This window comes from Nomascus leucogenys, chromosome 10, assembly GCF_006542625.1.
Source record: "Nomascus leucogenys isolate Asia chromosome 10, Asia_NLE_v1, whole genome shotgun sequence".
Lineage (NCBI taxonomy): Eukaryota > Metazoa > Chordata > Mammalia > Primates > Hylobatidae > Nomascus > Nomascus leucogenys.
Window position 1 is genome coordinate 29,276,453 of NC_044390.1, and position 20,420 is coordinate 29,296,872.

Sequence of the window (20,420 nt, forward strand, 5' to 3'; positions counted from 1 at the left end):
AATAAAGCAATCAAATATTAACAAAAAATATTTTTTATATGAAAAATAAATACTCCCCCTTGCCCCCAAATCGAGTTTTTGCAAATCTCTTTAACGTCTGGTTTAACCGCAGATGACTGGATTCTCCTATCTGCTTCTATTTTCAGTCTGTTTCCTTATCACATGTCACGTAGCCTCCGGAAAACCCCACTGTACACTTGTGAGAGAATGAGAATGCAAAAGGCAGTCTTCACATGAATATGGAAATAGTTTTGACCTTCCCCCTGAAAGGGTCTGGGGACCCTCAGACCATACTCTGAGAACAACTTTTTGAGTTAGTATTAGTCAATTCATCATCACTTGAAAATTAGCTATGAGGTTTTACAAGCCTGAGGATTTAATGGGATTTACTTTTTCAGAAAGATGAAACAACGGACGTACTGAGGGTCCTCATTATAACGCATCCAGAGAATGCACAAATATGCCATTTTCATCCGTCGAAAGAACTGAAGCCGAACGGACGGACTGTACATCAGGTACACGGATGTGGCGGGGTGGGGGGTGGGGGGCAAAGGATGACGAGCACCCCCTAAAGGCGCGGAGACCCGCTGGCATAGGAGAAGCAAAACTGGCAGAAGGGGCCGCCGAAGTGGTCTAGAGGAAAAAACTGTTTTTCCTAGGCGGGGAGGGAAAATGGTTACCGGGGGCCGGCTAGTTGGAGGAATTAGGCCTTGACAGGGAGCGCCCGCCGTCTAGGCTGCGGCGAGCGAAGGACCAGGCGACTGGCGCCCGCCCTCAGCTTTCCCAGCACAACGCCGAAGGGGGCGGGGCGGGCCGGGCGCCGGGCACGCGGGCCAGGCCTTCCCCACAACTGATGGGGTTGAAATTTCCTTTCTGGCTCAGCAGGGAGAAAAGAGATAGTGCGGTGCTGAACAGAGGAGGTTAGACACCGGTGGGAACCAGAGGAGCCCAAGAGGGATGCCTGGGCCTCGGGGCTGCAGGAGTCCCCGGTGGGGGTATGCAGGTTGCCGGGGAAGAAGGACGGTTCAGTTGCTAGGCAACCCGGCCTGGACCCGCCTCTCGCTCGCGTTGCTGGGAGACTACAAGGCGCGGGGGAGGGCAGCGAGAGGGCCCTACGTGCTGACGCTAATTGTATATGAGCGCGAGCGGCGGGCTCTTGGGTCTTTTTTAGCGCCATCTGCTCGCGGCGCCGCCTCCTGCTCCTCCCGCTGCCGCTGCCGCCCTGAGTCACTGCCTGCGCAGCTCCGGCCGCCTGGCTCCCCATACTAGCCGCCGGTAACGGATGGGGGCCTGGAAGGGAAGGGGGAACGTGGTATTGGCTTGGCGGCCTGCGCAGATGGGAGGGCCGGAGGGATGGAGGGACTGGGAGCCGGGAGTCGGGGCCGCTGGCCGCCCGTGGCCTCCGGGGTCGTCCTGTGAGGTCGGACAGGACCACGGAGTCCGGATCCCGGAGCCTGAGAGGGGCCCCGGGGCCGACTAGCGCTTTTATCGGGGACGGCTGAGGCGACGTAGGGGTTGGCGCGGCCTGGCGGCCTAAGGTTCTCAGAGCTCCACCGTCTTCTCCGCGTGGACCGGAGCGAGGCCGCGGTGACGCCCGGGTGCCCTGAGAGTCGGCTGCGCCGCGAGGACCGGGAGGCCCCCGGCGTACGGGCCGGGCCGGGCCGAGTGCAGAGCCGGCCGCCTCTTCGACACCCCCCTGCTTTTCCCTCAAAAATAATACCAGGAGGGAGGCCGCTGGGAGATGAAAAGAACGGCGGAGGCTGCGAATTCCGACGAGAGGGAGGGGCTGTGGAAGGACGAGGCCCCGAGGCGGGGAGGGGGCGGGGGAGGCTGCGACGCTCCTGGGCTCTCCGCCCATTGGGGGCGGCCGCGCGGGGAGGGGAAACCCCCGGCGGCTTCGCTCCACACGTGGTAATGGGCTTCGTGGTAATGGGCTTCATGGCCACTGGCTGGGCCTGGTTGGAGACCCCTGCCCTCAGGCTATCCTTACTTTGAAAGTTGTAGAGACGGTGGAATGTAAAAAGGAAGAGTAAGCGAGTAAGCCCTGTCCCTGGGTTTCAAACTCTTCCCTGCTTCTCTTTGGTCTTAATCTTTTTATTGGTACCAGAGATTGTGGATGTTAGCTGATGATAAGGAAGGGCCTCCACTGCTAGTATTTTAAAAAGTTAACGCGTATATAGTGCTTATGTTAACTGTTATTAGCAAAAGGTTGTTATTGTGTTTCCCAGGTACAGTTAGATGAGTGTCTTGATCAGGGTTTTTTATTTGGGGAGTATTGATCCTAATCGATCTAAACCCCTAAACCAAGCTTATCCAACCCGCGGCCCAGACGGCTTTAAATGTGGCCCAACACAAATTCATGAGGGTTTTTTTTTTTTTTTAAAGAAAAAAAAAAAAAAGCTTCTCAGCTAGTTAATGTATTTTACGTGTGGCTCAAGACAGTTCTAGTGTGGCCCAGGGAAGCGAAAAGATCGGACCACCCCTGCAAACGGTTCTTAGATGAAAATAAAATGTTTGGCCCTTTACGACTTTAATTGTTCTTGGCTGTCTTATAAATTAGTTCCTTTATTGAAGTCACTAGAATAAGATACTTAACGATTTCCTTTTTAAGATGGGAGGTGGGATGGAATGAGGTGTTAGTATAAACTTAGCCAAGTTTGTAGCCTGCAACCTTGTCAATGAACCCCACTGCTCTTATAGATCTGGGGGATGGCAGTGTAGGGAGGCTGGGACTGAGATCCTATCTGGGAAGGCTAGACTTTGAGAGTACAAAAAGGATGAACCAGGCACAGGATGTCCTCAAGGAGCACTACATTTAAAAAATCTCACTGCTACATTTTAAAATTTACACTGCTTGCCTGGTTTCCCAAGAGCTGTAAAATGAAATTTGGCCTTTTGAAAATAGGTGGATTCAAAACATCTTTGGAAACGAGTATCTGGGTCCTCTTTTTTTGGTCAGCTTAAATTAATACTCCTATACTTACTTTGGAAGTAATACACATTACCTTTGATTGAATAAGGGAAAAACCTTTTATGTATAGGGTACCATTTAAAAATCGAAGGGAAATAAGTGACTTTTACAGTTATTTTCAAGGCACTCTTGTGTTTCAAGCTTGTTTGAAGTTGCCCAAGTTTAAATAAATGGCCTAAATCTATAGTTTAGTTCTAAGAATACTGTCCTTTGGAGAATATATGGAACTAAACCCTGGTAGGTGGACTTGGACATCTTCTATCATAAAACCTGACTTTCATAGATTCTCCCTCCAAGTCAACATTATGTTAGTAAATAGAAATTTAAAAGTTTTCACTATACCAATTTGAATATCTTTCCAAATTTTATCTGCTACAAAGTGCCTATTTCTATATTAGGCCCATTGATTTGCAGAATTATAAAGCTAATACTGAATATGGTAAATTACTGCACTTGGCCTTTAATGAGATTTTTGAAACGAATACCTGTACCATAACTAATGGAATCCAAAATGCCATCTCATTTTATTCAGCTTGCTCCTGTTGGCTCCTGGTAAAACTGAGTTGATTCTGAATTTCTCAAAATATGTTCAAAACTAAGGGTCTTTTTGTAGAAGGGGCTAAAGAAACAGTATCTGTTGGACTTCAAAGGTCTGAAGATGTCAAAATACAATATTCACTTCTTGGTTGTAAATTTGAAACAAAGGATTAGAGAGAATGAATCCTCATCAGTATCAAAATATTAATGATCAGTGTATTCATTCAGATCTTCAAGTTTAATCAAACCTGTAATTACTTGTGTTCTCAGTTTATTCTTTGGGTAACTATCTAGCACCTGTATGGACATGTATCTTATGTCATGAGCAAAAGAGGCAAATTGGTTGCTTAGATGTAGAATGTTAAATTGTGATGACAGCTATAAAGGAAGGAAAGGGTAAAGGGGGCATAGAGTAATACAACATTTACACAAAGGAACCTGTTATAATTGATGATTTTAAGTTCCATTTCAAACTAGTTTCATCTAAGTAAGTTTTTGGGCAGAATAGGGGTTAGAAGGAGAGAGTTGTTACTTTACACCTATCCATACGTAAGTCGTTTAGCACAATGACTGCAGAACGTTGGGGTACATTACTGGGCTTGCTATAGAAATTGGCTTCTATACCCTTTGGTTACCAACTCTGCCTTTTACTTCCTGCATATTTGTGTACATTTTTACTTATTCAGAAGTTTTGTACATTTTGATTTTTATTGGGAAACAGGGTTATATATATTTTTTCCTTGTGGAGACAGGCTCTTGCTGTATTGCCCTGGCTGGTCTTAAATGTCTCACTCACCTAAAGTGATCTTGCCTTGGCCTCCCAAAGTGCTGAGTTTGTGGGTGTGAGCCACCACACCTGTCTAGAGTTAGAATTTTGGTCTTGGAATTACTTTCTAAAGAGGGTACAGAAGAGCATAACAGGGATAAATAATGTAATAGGCAACACTGATTGATTATTCAGGCATTGTTTTAAATTCTGTGTGTATTGTTAGCTCATTTAATGTACTTAGAGATAGGTACCATCAACATTTTAACAAGGAAAAAAATAGGTATGGAGTGGTTAGATAACCCGTCCATGGTTACGTACGTGAGCAGTGATAACTTATGATGAGATAATTTTTATCCTGGTTTTGAAAGAATGTTGACTTACACTGTTCTGCTATAAATCAGCATGAATATTAGTTCATTTTCTGTTGCTTAGAATACCTGAAACTGAGTAATTTATTTAAAAAAAAAAAGAATTTATTTCTTGCAGTTATAGAGGCTGAGAAATCCAAGATAGAGGGAGCCCTATGTGGTGAGAACCTTACTTGTGGGGACTCTGAAGGTTCCCAAGGCAGTGCAGGGTATCACATGGGGAGGGGGCTAAGTGTGCTAACTGGGTAGCTTGGATCTCCAGTTTCCCTACTGGGAAACTGGGTAATTTATAAAGAAATAATTAATCCATGAATGGATTAATTCATTTGTGAGGGTGGAGCCCTCATGATCCAATCACTTCTTAAAGACCCCCACCTCTCAGTGCTGCTACATAGGGGATTGAATTTCAACATGAATTTTAGAGGGGACAAATACTGAAACCATAGCGGCGTGAAATTCAAAAGCACTCCACCTTCTATCCCACTGTGCTCTAGGGAAAAGCTGTATAGCAGTTATGGTCATGAAGTCTTCTTCCAACATAGAATTTGTTTACATACACAGTCATGCATGGTTAATGATGGGGATATGTTCTGGAGAAATGCATCATTAGGCCATTTCATCCTTTTGTGAATGTCATAGAATGTATTTACACAAACCTAGATGGTACGGCCTAGTACATACCTAGGTTATATGGTATAGCCTGTTTGTTGTTCCTAGGCTACAAACCTGTATAGCATGTTGCTGTGTTGAATAGGCAGTTTTAACTTTTTTTAAAATAAGTTGGAGTGTACTCTAACCACAAAAAGCATAGTATAGTAAATACATAAACCAATAAGTCATTTATTGTCTTTATCAAGTATTATGTACTGTACATAATTGTAAGTGCCATACTTTTATATGACTGTGCAGTAGGTTTGTTTATACCAGCATCACCACAAACATGAATAATGAATTGAGCTGTGACATTACTAGGCAATAGGAATGTTTCAGCTCCATTATAATCTTGTGGGATCACCGTTGTATATGCAGTCCTGTGTTGACTGAAACGTTATGTGACTGCAGTTGGATAATGGTTTCTTAGCCTTATGTCAGCTCTGTGTATACAGTTAGTTCCGTCAGTTGCCTCCCCTGGGACTTCAGTGGAAGATTTTGTTTTTAGTTCAGTTTAGGAAGGAAGATTTGCTTTCAGGAGGCCAGGTGTGGTGGCTCACACCTGTAATCAATCACAGCACTTTGGGAGGCCAAGGCGGGAGCCCAGGATTTCCAGACCAGTCTAGGCAACACAGTGAGACACCCTGTCTTTACAAAAAAAATTAAAACAATTAGCTGAGTGTAGTGGAGCATGCATACCTGTAGTCCCAGCTACTCAGGAGGCTGAGATGAGAGGATCACTTGAGCCTGTGAGGTCAAGGCTGCAGTGAGCTGTGATCACGCCACTGCGCTATAGCCTGGGCAATAGAGCAAAGCCTTGTCTCCAAAAAAAAAAAAAAAAAAAAGCCTTCAAGCATGTTTTTGGGGTCAGTTATGTCTTTTGAGATCTTATACACACCATATATGTATGAACCTTCTATTATAAAGTGACCTTTTTATCTCAGTGTTTTTCCTTGAATTCTATTTTTTCCTGACATTAATACGTGATACCAACTTTGGTTAGTGTTTTATTCTGAAACTGTCTTTTACATTACTGATTTTTTTTTTTTTTTTATTAAGGAGATATGTTGAAGTGCAGTGGCACGATCATAGCTCACTGTAACCTCAAACTCCTGGGTTCAAGTGATCTTCCTGCCTCATTCTCCCAAGTAGCTAGGACTACAGCAGGCATGTTAATTTTTTGTAGAGATGATCTGTGTTGCCCAGGCTGGCCTTGAACTCCTGGCCTCAAGCGATCCTCCTGCCCCAGCCTTCCAAAGTGCTGAGACTAGATGTGAGCTACCGCACATGGCCTCACCTTCATTCTTAAAAGATGCTTTGGCTGGGGATAGTATTTTAAGAGCTGTAGTTATTTTCAACATATTGAGGATTCTGTTGTCTTTTAGTGTCTTATTGAAGACAGCTGTCAGTCTCTTTGTGCCTTTGAAGTTAATCTACCTTTTCTGTGTGTGCTTTTGAGATGAATTTGTTTTTGCTATCTTGCCTTTTTACTGATGTATCCCGAGCTGGATAAATATATATATATGGATTCTTTATTTTATGGTTTTGATTTGTAGGGCTACTTGAATCTGTGGATTGATGTCTTTCATCACTTAAGGAAATGGAAAATTATTGCATATTAACTTCTTCAAATATTCTGTCCTGCTCCTAGAATTTGTATGAAGTCTTTATTAGGCTTTATTGGATCCTAACATGTCTTTTCATTTCAGTATTTTCAGTCCTTTAGATTCTGTGGCTCTGCCATATTTTGAAAGTTTTCTTCTGGGCTTCATTTCAGCTCACTTAATTCTCTCTTCAGCTGTGTATCTTACTCTTAAGCCAGCCCATTTAGTTTGATTCCAATTATTCTTATTTCTAGAAGTTCTAGTTTTCCAAATTTTGTTATATCACGTTTAATAGGTGACTGCCTTGCAGACAGTGTATTTTCAAACTTAGATCAAAGACAACCAGGCTTACTGTGTCTGTAGGTATATATTTGTTTATAGTCTGACAATTTTTAAGTCTTTGTGTAGGATTGATTTCTGTTATATTTTCTGTTTCTCCTGTTGGCTGTGAAAATTACTTGTATGAATTTTTTAAGGTCTAGAAGGAAGCTTTCATTTAAATTTGGATATGCAGGTGTCTGAATATACTAGGGACAGATCATTTTAAGTACATAGCTTGGGGTTTGGAGGGCAATACAGATGAGGTAAATTTGGGCTGTTTGTCCAGGAGAATGAATTTATTCTTGAGGATATAGCATTTTGGGGTTCCTGCTTAATTTGGGAGGGTTGCCATAAAGATAGCCACCGTGGACAGGCTCAGAATTTTAACTTTGGTTAAAACCAAAGTTCACATTGCTGATAATTGGCAGTTGACCTCAGTGCAAAAGTGCCTTCCTTCTGCTTCCTGTTTTTCCGTCAGTTTTGGTCTGGTAATTCCTTACTATCTTGTTAGCATTTCAGTGCTTTTAAGATTTTTAACAAAATGTTTTTGTTATAAAATGTCTGTACTTTTAATTCTTTTTTTGTTTTTTTGAGACAGGGTCTCGCTGTCACCCAAACTGGAGTGCAGTGGTGTGATCTCGGCTCACTGCAGCCTCCTCCTCTGGGTTCAAGCAATTCTGGCTAATTTTTTGTATTTTTAGTAGAGTCTGGGTTTCACCATGTTGCCCAGGCTGGTCTCGAACTCCTAAGCTCAGGCAATTCACCTGCCTTGGCCTTTCAAAGTGCTAGGATTACAGGTGTGAGCCACTGCGTCCGGCCATATTTTTCATTGGTAGAATTGATCTGCATAATCTAGTTTGTCACTTTCAGGAATGAAAGTTTTTACAGAGATCTTGGAATGCAATTTAATGTCTAACAAATAAGATTCTCACTGATTTTATTTAATGTCAACTGCAGTAAAATATTAATACAGGTATTAACCTAAACTTGTGTTTCTCGTTGTGGTCTACCTGAGAACCACCTCTCAGAAGCTGTTTCTTGTTTTGAATGCAGATTTTTGGGTCCCACTTCCTCAGATGTTTTTCTACTTTATATAGATGATGAAATAGAGCCAGAAGTTGTTTGTCTTAGTTTGTAGATAGCTACAAAGTTGATGTCAGCCCAAATGATCTGACTACAACTGACTAGAAAATTAGGTTGATCTTACAACCAAGAAATACAATGTAGCCAGAATGGGCAGGTTAGAGCAGCCTTCTCTGGAGGAGTAAATGCCTCCTGTTAATGTTCTGTAAATGTTCTGTCTTGGATCCTCTTTACTAAAGATTATTTCATTTTAAGAATTTAAACTATAAATATAATGCTGCAAATGGACATTGAGGTTAGCAGTGTAGCCATTCTGTGAACACATTAAAATGTTATAAAAATTTAAATTTGGAAGTTTGGGGTTTTGTTTCTATTTTTGACAATTGCTGGGTTTAGTAAACACTATATATTAAACCTAGCAAATTTCAGAATAAATTTGTGTATTGGAAATTATTATATAAATCTGTGTATTGGAAAACCAAATACAGTCATGCACCACATAAATACTTAGCCATTATATTAAAGTTGCCTATGGTATTCAGTACAGTCACATGCTGTATACGTGTGTAGCCTGGGAGCAGTAGTCTATATCATAGCCTAGGTGCGTAGTAGGCTATGCCATCTAGGTTTGTGTAAGTATACTCTGATGTTTGAACAACAATAAAATCACCCAAAGACACATTTCTCAGAACATATAATCCACACATGACTGTAATGGTGAATGGGAAATTAGTTCTCATTACCCCTAGTCCCTTCTTTCTCATTAGGTTACTCTGGTTAGGTTTTTGGTGTATGTTTTCAGAAAGGGTTTATTTGTATTAAAGTATGTGCGTATATGAGTGGATATATATAGATATAGATATAGATATAGATATTTTTTCCATATCCAAAGGGGATTTTGGCATACATCGTATACCTTGCTTTGGTGTTCCTTCATATCAACTCAGATCTGTTTCATTTGTGACTGCAAAGCATTCCATTTTTGCATATTCCATTATAGTACTAAGTTTATAATAAGCTTTGTGTGCTACCCCAAAGAAGGCAACGCTATGATTGGCACGATCAGATTTAATTCTTGTAATCATGAATCTTGTCAGTTGGAAGAGACAGACCATAGGTCACACTAATTTATAATTACAGACTGAGACATCTTATGGTGGAAAGAAAGAAAGCTTTATAGGAGTGTGTGTACAACCAAGAAATCTTACTTAACCAGAATGTGCAGGTTGGAGAAAGCATCTCTGGGGAGTGAAACTTTGAACTGAGAGCCAAAGGATGTACAGGACTTGTTCAGAGCTGTGGAAGAAACTTCTAGGTGAACATGGAAAGCAAAGGCATTAGATTCTTTATAATTTTTTCATGGTGGAGCTCATAAGTGAATAAATCTGGAGATGGACATGTTTTTTTTAACTTTTATGTTTTTAAGAGACAGCGTCTCATTGTGTTGCCAAGGCTTGTCTTGAACTCCTGGCCTCAAGCGGTCCTTCTGCGTCGGCCTCCCAAAGTGCTGGGATTGCAGATGTGAGCCATGGTGCTTGGCTGAGATGGACATGTTTAAGGCTTTTGATACTCCTATTGTCAGGTTGCTCTCTAGAAAAGATACAGGAACACTAGCCAGAAATAAGGATGCATGTGCACCACAGGTTTCCCTGTATTAAAAGGAAATTATTGATGATGTGATAGACAAACTGGAATCCTACTTGGATTTCTTTGATGTCAGAGTTCAGTGTTTTTCTTATTTTTGATTAATATTCATAATTGCTAAACACTTTGTAAATGCTGACTCATTACCCAGCATCACTAGAAAAATTCATCAGTGCTATTAGGAATTATTTATAACAAATAGAAAATATTTACAGAGTTAGATACATTAGGAAGAATAATTTTCTTTATAATTACTCTAAAGGATAGATACTAGGTCAGTAATAATGTTTCCCCCAAATATTAGCTCTTAACTGCTAAAATCAGGATCTTTTCCATTTTTAACTCTTTGTTCATAGGCATAATACGTTGCTATGAAAGTAAACACGTGCAAGGTTTTGAGGATTAAATACGTATTAAGATTTTAATTTTTACCAGATAACTTGATTGTATTTATTTATTATTTTTTTAGAGATAGGGTCTTGCTGTATTTCCCAGGCAGGCCTTGAACTTGTGTGCTCAAAAGATCTTCCTGTCTCTTGGGCAGCTGGGGCTACAGGCTGGTGCCACTGTGCCTGGCTAAGATAAACTTGATTTTAACATGGATTCTATCTAAACTTGGTTTTGTTTTTTGGTAATCTGTAGATTACCTGTGGCATTCTACCATTTTTTTTTCTGCCTGAATATAACAATCTACTTTAAGATTTGTTTTTCTAAAAGGCAGTATTCTCCAGGTTCATACTAATCTTTTAGTGAGAAGGAACTTAGGATATCCTCTGGTCGGTCTTAACAGTAAACTTACTCAGGTCTGGTAACTACAAGTCTTGACAATGTCCCCAGCATATCTAGGGGAAGCTGGAGGTTGGTGGTTGTCAGTTATCTAACATGAGGTACATGTACATTTGGAGAGACAGGGAAGGCTTACCTGACATTAAGATTGGGACCTAGAGCTTTTGAAATAGTCTAAATGGCTATTTGATCCAGGGATTAAGTCTTTTAAAAAGATATCCAGAGGACATAGTGAGTACAGTAGGCATCAGATTTTGGTTTTCTTAAACATGAATTACATAAAAGTGAATATTGCTAAATACGAAATGGATTTAAGATGCTAAGTAGTCTAAAACTTTAAGCAAAAATTGACCTGTCTTGATTGTTGAAAGAATTTGAATGAAGATCCTTTTGTACTGTTCCTTTCCTATGATTCTAGCAATTGTTAGTTTTGTTTTTAACCACTGGTGCTATTATCATAGTCTTTATACAACAGATTCTAAAAGCTTAGTGGTAACTTTTTTGTTTTAAGTAATATCCTCTGAAAAATTATTTTTGGTACTAGTAAGAATTTGCATGTTCCATGAGTTTTTCTTCTTAACACTGATAGTAATTTTAAAGGAAATAGACATTTCTTGGGATAGTTTTCAGCATGGTATTGATTTAAAGGGTTTTGGTTTCATATATATTTTTTTTAATAAATCATATACTTTTTTTAACATTGATGTTTCTCTCCATAGATATTTGGAGTTCTTACAACATGGCAGACATTGACAAGTAAGTGGCAGAGAGTTGGTTCTTTTTCAGAGATTTGGCATCACTTTTCACTCTGTTAACAGCAAGTAGTATGAATTACGTATTATGAAAATGTAGTTACTAATGCTTAGTACCTACTTTTACAAAAGTCTAGTGCAGTGTATTCAAGATAAAATATAGAATGTTATGATTATTAGTATATTTATGATCATGTATTTGAAACCATCATATATACTAAACCATTTGTCACTATTTTTAAGAAAGTGCTGAGCATAATGGATTATAAATACTTGCAGAATTCATTTTTATTGTATATATTTCCCAAAGATTTACTGCTTGCATTGTAATGTACCAAACACTCAAAATGTGTATAAAATGTATTTATATATAGAGCCTAAGGAATATTCAGACAAGTTAAAAATAGAACATTACTATCAGAAGCCTTGTGTGCCCCTTCTCAATTGCACCTTTCCCTTGCAGACATATAAGTGCTATCCTGGCTTTTGCTAATTCCTTTCTTTGCTTTCCTTTAGAGCTTTACCACCTACAAATAATCAGTGTTTAATTTTGAAAATTTGAATAGTGATCACAAAATTAGCTGTGTAAAGCAACTTTGCCACTGTTAATTGAAGGCTGTAAGATAGGATAACAAGGAAGAAAGACTATCTGGGTCATAGTCTGGCCTCAAGTTTCCTGAGGCTTTATAAAGGCTTACTGTGGAGAAGTATTGGGCAAGGTCATGTGTCCTGGGAAGTATAGGTTTAATCAAGTTGGCATGTGGCAGGATTCTAATGTGGATGGATGTTTTATAGAAACAGGGCCAGGAAGAATGGGATGAGGTACACAGTGTTTGTTGTGTGTAATTTTACAGTAGCCCGTGTTAAAATAGAGCACTTGGGAGTGAGGGGATTCTAAACTATTTTCCATAGCTGTTGTAGGCATCAGCGAATGATAGTGGGAGGGCTGGAAACTTCAGTACAAGATCAACACATAGAAGTACAAATAAAAATTTGGGCTATTCTTACGCATTCTGTCTTCAGCATTAAAAAAAAAACAGAAGAGTGGAAACGGCATTTTTAGTAATAATGGTTCTCAAAGTGATTGTCTCCTGTGTCACACCTGTAATTTGGATTGCTTAACCTTGGTGACATGGCTGTCATTGGATCTATTTTACTATCTTCCTGAGGTTTCACCTTGTTTCTCCTCTTGGGTTTGTTGTTTGCCATATCTCACATTGCTTTCTCGGTTTGTTAGTACCTTCTTGGAAGAGTACAAGGGAGCTAAATTATTTTAAGACATGTTATGACTGAAAACGGCTATTCTACCTTTATGCCGGATAGTTTGTTTGGGCGTAGGATAGTAAGATGGGATTCGTTTTTCTTCAGAATTTTGAAGGCATTGCTCCATTGTCACCTTGCTTCCGGTGTTGCTGTGTTGAAGTTCAGAGTCGTTGTAATTAACCATTTGTGTGTGATAATTAAGAAATATATACATTTACACTATATATACATTTCTGGAACCTACTCTGGCTTCAGAGTTCTGAAATTTTCACATTATTATTTTTTTCTCTTGATGTTACATATTCAGTGGTGGACCCTTTCAGTGCAGCAATTCAGTGGCTTTTAGTTCAGGGATATTCTTGATTGAACTTTGTGATTGCCTTGTTTGTTTTCTCTTTCTGGAGCTACTATTAGATGTTGTGTGTTGCATTGTTCTCATGATCTTTTGCCCTATTTTCCGTCTTTCTCTCTTTGCTCTTCTTTCTGGGCAGAACTGAAGACTTTCAGCTTGTGTTGAGTTTTAAAATTTCTGTTGTTTTAGTTTCCAAGACCTGCTTTGGTCTTCCTGTTTTGTTTTGTTTTTTTTTTTGTTTTTTTTTAATAGCATCCTGTTCTTGTTTCATTGATGATAATGTCTTTTCTCTGGATGTTTCTTCCATCTTTATAGTCCATTTGCTCTTACATTTTCTTTCCCTCATTTGTTTTGGTCTCAATCTAAGATGCTTTCCTCAAATATAAATCAATACTTGGTTGGCTGCTCATTAAGATTGGATTGGGTGGGGTGTAGAGACAATTCAGACATGTTTAAAAAAGAAAATTGATTGGAAAATTTGAGCGTTGGAGTGGGGAGTCTTGTTAATTTGGGATTTCAGTGTAGGGTCACCAGAGTGGGCATTTGTTAGAAACCCCAGTGTTAGAATGGTTATTTTTTTTTCTGGACTAGTCAGATTCATCGTTGAACAGTGTCTGGGTAAAGATCTGGCTTCTGGTGTTCCTCTAAATGTAGAGGAGGCTCTACATTTAGCATTCTAATGTGTACATAGTCCTATATCTTTGATACTGTTGACTGTGTCTGTTGTCTTCCAGTCCAAGTTCTGAATTTTACGCTTTCCTGAGAAGAAACTGAATATTTCTGCTAGTGTAGAGAAGATCTAATGATTTACTGCTTATCAGTTTTTACTTTCTTGTTTTAGCGACTTTCTCTCCTGTCCCACCCCTTGCCCTAGTTCTAGAAATGTACCTGGTACCACCAGTTCTTATCCTTTTGAAGACTGTGATTGGGCTGCTTCTCAGCTTTCCCCACTGCTAATCTTAGATTTCAGTTCTCTCAGTGAAATTATCACATGTCTGGTTTCCAGCTTCCAAAATGTTGCTGCCCTTGTTTTCTTTGATTTCAGTGTTAGCCTGCTAACAAAACAAAACAAAAAAACCCTTTATCATAATTTTAATGGAGATTTTAGAAGGATTAAGATCAAATGAGTTTGTGGCATCTGCCATCTTAACTTTGCAACTCTCATTTTAAACTTTAAAAAGAGTAAATTGGTTGTGACAGCTTGATTTCCCCCTTCCTTATTACTTAATTTTGGATGCCTGTTAGCCCTGGGAGGGTGGAAGTCACAGGGGATTCTTGTGCTTGAAAACCAGAGTCAGTAAACCTTAATCTGTAAAAGGCTTGGTGGTAAACATTTTCAGCATTTTGGGCCACATACGATTCTCTAACTGCAGTTGGCCCTCTGTGTCTGTGGGTTCAGCATCCATGAGTTTGCATCTATGAATTCAACCAACTGCAGATGGAAAATACTAGGGTAAAAAACAATAAAATATAACAGCACAATAATAAATACAAATAAGCAGTAGAACATAACAACTATTGTTTGTTTTCTTTTTAATAGAGAATTCTTACTGTGTTGCTCAGGCTGGTCTTGAATCCTGGCCTCCAGTGATCCACTTGCCTTGGCTCCCAGAGTGTTGGGATTGTAGGCATGAGCCACTTTGGCCCAGCATAATACAACTATTTACATAACGTTTACATGGTATATAGTATTATTATAAGTAATCTAGAGGTGATTTAAAGTATGCAGGAGGATGTGCATAGGTTAGTTGCAATTACTATGCCATTTTATATAAGGGACTTGAACATCCCAGGATTTTGGTAGGGAGGTTTCCTGGAACCAGTCCACCATAGAGTCTGAGGGATGACTGTACTCAATTCTGCTGATGTAGTGTGAAAGCAGACAATACATAAATGTAGTGCATCTGTGTTCCAATAAAATTTTATTTACAATAATAGGGTGGGCTGGATTTGGCCACATGGGCATAGTGTGTGGACAGCTGTTTTAAAGCCTTTGGATATAGATGTTCAATAAATTATTAAAGACACTAAAGAAGGAGTTGCTCCAGTTATCTGTAACCAGTGACCCCTAAGTGTGTACACTTACCAAACACTTAAAGTTTATACAAAATCAAAGTTCTTCCAGAAATAGGCTGGGCGTGGTGGCTCATGCCTATAATCCCAGGATTTTGGAAGGCGGACGTGGGAGGATCACCTGAGGCCAGGAGTTTGAGACCAGCCCAGCCAACATGGTGTAACCCTGTCTCTACTAAAAATACAAAACTTGGCCGGGTGCAGTGGCGCACTCCTGTAGTCCCAGCTATTCAGGAGGCTGAGGCACGAGAATTGCTTGAGCTTGGGGGGCAGAGGGTGCAGTGAGCCGAGATTGTGCCATTGCACTCCAGGCAGCCTGGGTGACAGAGCAAGACTCCGTCTCCAGAAAAAAAAAAAAAAAAAAGCTTTCAGAAATAATATGTATCATTTCTGAAGACTGAATTATGCTGGCGGAGTACAGTTGATTTTTTTCTGTACTTGTATGAAAATTAAGTCATTATTTGTCCCTATGGAAAATTAATTTTTCAAATGCTGTTTAGACACAAAAGCAACTACATATCTAACCAAATGTTAAAATAAATTTACATAGGAATTGTACAATGACGTTTTATATTGACTTAGGAATCCTTATTTTCCTTTCTAATGCTAGATGTAATCTCATGTTCAAAAATTAGATTTTTTGGTGATTTTTTTTTTTTAAGATGAAATGGGAAGGATGCTATCTTATTACTTTTTAACCTTCTCTTTGAATGGTGCTATCATCTTGGCTTTGTTCTAAACAAGAGCTAGACTCAGAAGTCCTCACCTTATTCTTTCTTACCTCCACTGTGAAGTAAAGAAAAGGAAACTCCAGAGATAGTATAGGCTGGTATAGTTGCTCCACAGCCATAAGGGATCCAGGACTCTTCTGTTTTCCTAACTCCTTTTTCTTTAGCTGGTGGCTTTCATTCTCTAGGATGCCTCCTGGTCCAGTGTGGCTGCTGGAGCTTGAGCCATCACATTCATATTCTAAGTGGGAGGGGGAGAGGGATTAAGATAAAGGCTTCCCAGCTATCTACCATCCTGTTAAGGATACTTCCTCAAAGAAATACAGCACTTCTGCTTTTTTATCTTGCTGTCAAAATAGTCTAGCTAAAGGTAGGCTAGGAAATGTAGACTTTTAGGTTGGTGTGTTGCCATCTCATATAAAATGAGAATGTTGTTACTAAGAAGGAAAAGTAAAATCAGTAGATATTTGGTTGAATGCACATACTTGTTGACATCACATTCCCCAAAAACCTGCAAAACCAATTTTATAAAGCTTCAAAAGTATAAACTTTATGTTTGACCAGATGCTTTTAATGAAAGTTTAAGCACTTCCAGTTTGTACTTGTTTACATATGAAGTTAGAAAACGGAATTACCTTTTGAATTTCCTGTTTCATGTCTTTGAAAGAGATACTAATTTTGAAAATGAATTTTAAGTTTTTCTGTAATTTTTTTTGGTAATTGGTACATTTGAACCTCGGTGTGATACTATGATATTATAGCAAAGAACAGTCTGAACTTGATCAAGATTTGGATGATGTTGAAGAAGTAGAAGAAGAGGAAACTGGTGAAGAAACAAAAATCAAAGGTATTACTTTAAATTACTTCAGGAGCCAGTGATTGCTGGCGCATGTCTACTAGAGGGTAGTTATAAGTACCAGTCTATTTTTTTGGACCCTTGCTCATTGTCCCATTTATCTACTGGTCCATACCTCTAGTAACTGTGTGTGTGTGTGTGTGTGTGTGTGTGTGTGAAGGGGGGGGTAGGTACAGATACAGCAACTCAATTAGAAGTCATTGTTTGCATCCTGCACTGTTGGAGTGACTTGGTGTACTTGTGTCAAACAGCTGCCCATGATTCTGTCTGAATTTAGAAATGTTACAGGTTGTGATGTGGTGCTTATAACACTATGTTTAGTGTTTAATATATAGAGAACATGTAGTGTGTGTCTTTTTAAAAATCACTCCTTCAAGCAGAAGAGCCATTTATTAAATGTAGGTAATATTCACAATTTATTTTAGCAGATACTTTTTAAAAGGAGTGGTGGTGGGGGATTGTACTGCTTAGGGTATGTCTTATAGATCTGGGCCAAGAATATTAAGGTACCAGATGACTCAGCTTTTCATTTTTAAGCCAGATGGAAATTAATTGTGAAAAGACTTCAGAACTTGTATTAATAGCTTCAGCTTTTGTTTCGTAACATTTTCTTAACAGATACAGAACTGTATCCTCAGTGACCAATATTGATATTTAAAAATCTATACTGGTTATCCTGACTGTGTGTACATCATCCAATAATTGAATTATTATCAGAAGTAAATTGACCTCAAAAAAAATAATTGGGAAAATTAAGTTTATGGCACTTTGTGTAATAACTGTATTGATGATGAAGAGAAGATTAGTAACGTAATTTGTTTTGTATAAGTCTAGTGCATATTTGGATTGAGTATGTTTTTAAAAAGCCATTGATAACCACATTTTGTTTGGCTTCAATTAGAACCTTTGACTGTCCCAACTATTAACTTTATTCATACACATAGAAATACATTACACAAGCATCAAACATAAACATTCAGATCACTCACTTCACCTTTCTCCTGGGCCTAAAACTGTCAGTATATTTGCAGTTTTCTGATATGTCTTGTCTGCATTCAGAGGACTGTCAAGAGTCATGGATAGGCATGTGAATGAAGCTTTGAGCTTCCTAAAATGCAAGGTGGGTGAAACACAAGATACCAGGAAGAGAAAGGATATTGTTCATATAGTTGTGGCAATGGCCTTGAGAAATATCTTGACTAGAGATAGATTAGGAATCTAAATTATTCCTCAACATTGGGTCTTCCTAGTGTATTCTCTTTAGCTTGCCCTGCCCGTCTCTACTCATTAGATATACCAGCAATTTATGGGCCAGTTAGGAAAACTTCATGAGATTGGATTGTCCTATTAAAAAAGCATAATACATTTTCATAAAATCCTTCTTTCGATGCCCTTTTTTTTTTTTTTAAAGCACGTCAGCTAACTGTTCAGATGATGCAAAATCCTCAGATTCTTGCAGCCCTTCAAGAAAGACTTGATGGTCTGGTAGAAACACCAACAGGATACATTGAAAGGTACAACTTTTCCATAGTCCTTATTTATCTTTCTATAATCAACGTTGCAGGCGTAACTATTTTTAAGACCATCTAGGATTTAGATATGCAGTAGTGGAAACCTATTGTCTGTTAGTATCCAGTATAGGATTATTGGAAGTTTAAAATTGTGCTTAGTACCACCTGTTTACATTGGTCTTTTAAAGTTTATTTGGTTCAAGTTTATAGGAAGTATACTGATCTTAAGCATTTCAGAGATTTGTTTAGAGGTATGTTAGAAATGCACAGAATTAGAAATACAGATTTCTTATTTCACTGATGACATAAATCATTATTAACAGCATGAATATCTTACTTAGCTTACACATTTAAAAAACTTTTTTTTGATTTTAAGATCCATTCAGTTACTGCCTATATGTTAATTATAGTTAGTAGCTTCTAAATGTTGCCTAGTTCTCTGTGGTGTGTGTTCGCTGTGTTTTATTATCTGCTTTTCCTATGATGGACTCCTTTATCAACACAAATTCTATTGTGATAGACATCTTTGTACATGTCCTGTAAAGGAACTGTGTGAAAATTTCTTTGAGATGTGTGCTCAGCAGTGGGATTGCCACTTACATAGAGTATGCAAGCCTTTAAGTATTAAACTTCTAGCATGATTTCCAGAAATACTGTACTCAATGCAAGAAGATGGATTCATCTTCATGTCTGCCAACAATTGGCACCATCCAGCTTCATAGTGTTTTTGTTTTTATTTTTAAATCAGTCTAAGAGGTGTGGACTCATTTTGTCTTATTTGTGTTTTATGATTTCTAATGAGTTTTTAGCTTTTCTTCATAATTCTTGAACCTTTTTCGTTGCCCGTTGGTACCCTTTTTCCATTTTCTTGTTGGGATTGCAATTTTTTTTTAATGCTTTGCAAAAGTCTTTGTATTCCAAATGTTATTCCCTTGTCAGTTTTTAGACATTCTAAATAATGTGTTATTTCTACTAATTTATCCATGGAGTCCTCTGGTAAACAGTTAAGTTTTATTTTAGTAAAATATTTTGCCCTAGGGCTTGTGCTTTTGAAACTTTTTAAGAAGTCTTTCCTGGTTTCTGCTACATTTCGTATTGAATAGTTTTACCTTTTACATTTAGGTCTTAAATCCCTTTAGAGTCTACCTTTGTATTTGTTGCACGTAGGCTTCCAGTTCCTTTTTTTTCTGCCTCATTTTTTAATGAGCTAGGTTTATTTATTTATTTATTTATTTATTTATTTTGGGTCCTCCTCCAGTGACATGAGCTAGTTTTTTTTTTTTTTTTTTTTTAACACTATTCACTAATCAATCCATTCTTCCCCCATTTAGGTGTACCGCCTGCCTTCATTGCATATCAAGTTGTAAACACGTGTGTTTGTCTTTGAGCAGCACTTTTCTGTTTTATTGGTCTTTGTCTCTTGTCATTGTCACACTTAATTACTATGACTTTATAGTTGTCTTAATATTTGGCAGGGCAGGTTGCCTCCTTTTGTACTTCTCCCCTAAACACAATCATCCACATTTTTGACAGTTAAGTTTATCAGGGTTGTCAACAAGCAAAAAAAACCTTAAAACGTTGATAGGAATTATATTGCATTTGTAGATTTACAGAATTATATCCTTTAATATTGTCTCATCCACATACTTCTAATTATTCAGGTCACATTCTGTGTCTTTAGTTTCAAAGTTATCCTCATGGAGTCTGTTGGTTAAGTTAATTTCTGTATATTTTGTGTGGCTGTTGTGAATAGCATCTTTTTTGTATTTTCTGTTTGGCTGTTCTTGATTTACAGAGGGTTGCTGTTTTTTTTTTTTTTTAAGTTGCTCTTGTATCCAGTAACTTTGCTAAATTTATTGTAGTAATGTGTTCTGTTTTGCCCCCCTAGTCACAAGATTTTATCTGCAAATAATGGCAGTTTTAGCTCTGTTCTTCCACATTACATTATACCACATACTTTTCTTTACAACGTTACCAGGACTTTCACTACTGTGTTAAACATTAGTATTCTTTGTCTTATTTCTATTCATACTGGGAATGAATATAAAATCTCCATTAAATTCAGGCCTATTTACTGTTTTTAAATCTGACCTTTTTTTTTTTTTTTAACTGTATCAATTAAGATGCTCTATTGAAGTTTTCCCTTCAATA

At 38.5% G+C, this 20,420-nt stretch overlaps 1 protein-coding gene across 11 annotated transcripts in view; it reads left to right on the forward strand.

Moving 5' to 3' along the window:
* The first annotated feature begins 398 nt into the window (after positions 1-398).
* NAP1L1 (nucleosome assembly protein 1 like 1) overlaps positions 399-20,420 on the forward strand; it is a 38,937-nt gene continuing 18,915 nt past the window's right edge. For 4 of the 11 annotated variants that reach the window (XR_004031936.1, XM_030819945.1, XM_012500048.2 and 1 more), the window contains exons 1-4: positions 1,057-1,275; positions 11,454-11,490; positions 16,664-16,749; positions 18,170-18,272. Coding sequence is in view for 9 of the 11 variants with exons in the window: in XM_030819945.1 (XP_030675805.1) it covers positions 11,474-11,490; positions 16,664-16,749; positions 18,170-18,272 (206 nt within the window). In the remaining 2 variants the exon portion in view is untranslated. Of the gene's footprint in view, positions 516-1,056; positions 1,276-11,453; positions 11,491-16,663; positions 16,750-18,169; positions 18,273-20,420 lie in introns of those variants that run through there. The other 7 variants (XM_030819949.1, XM_030819950.1, XM_030819944.1 and 4 more) reach the window with 6 other exon arrangements.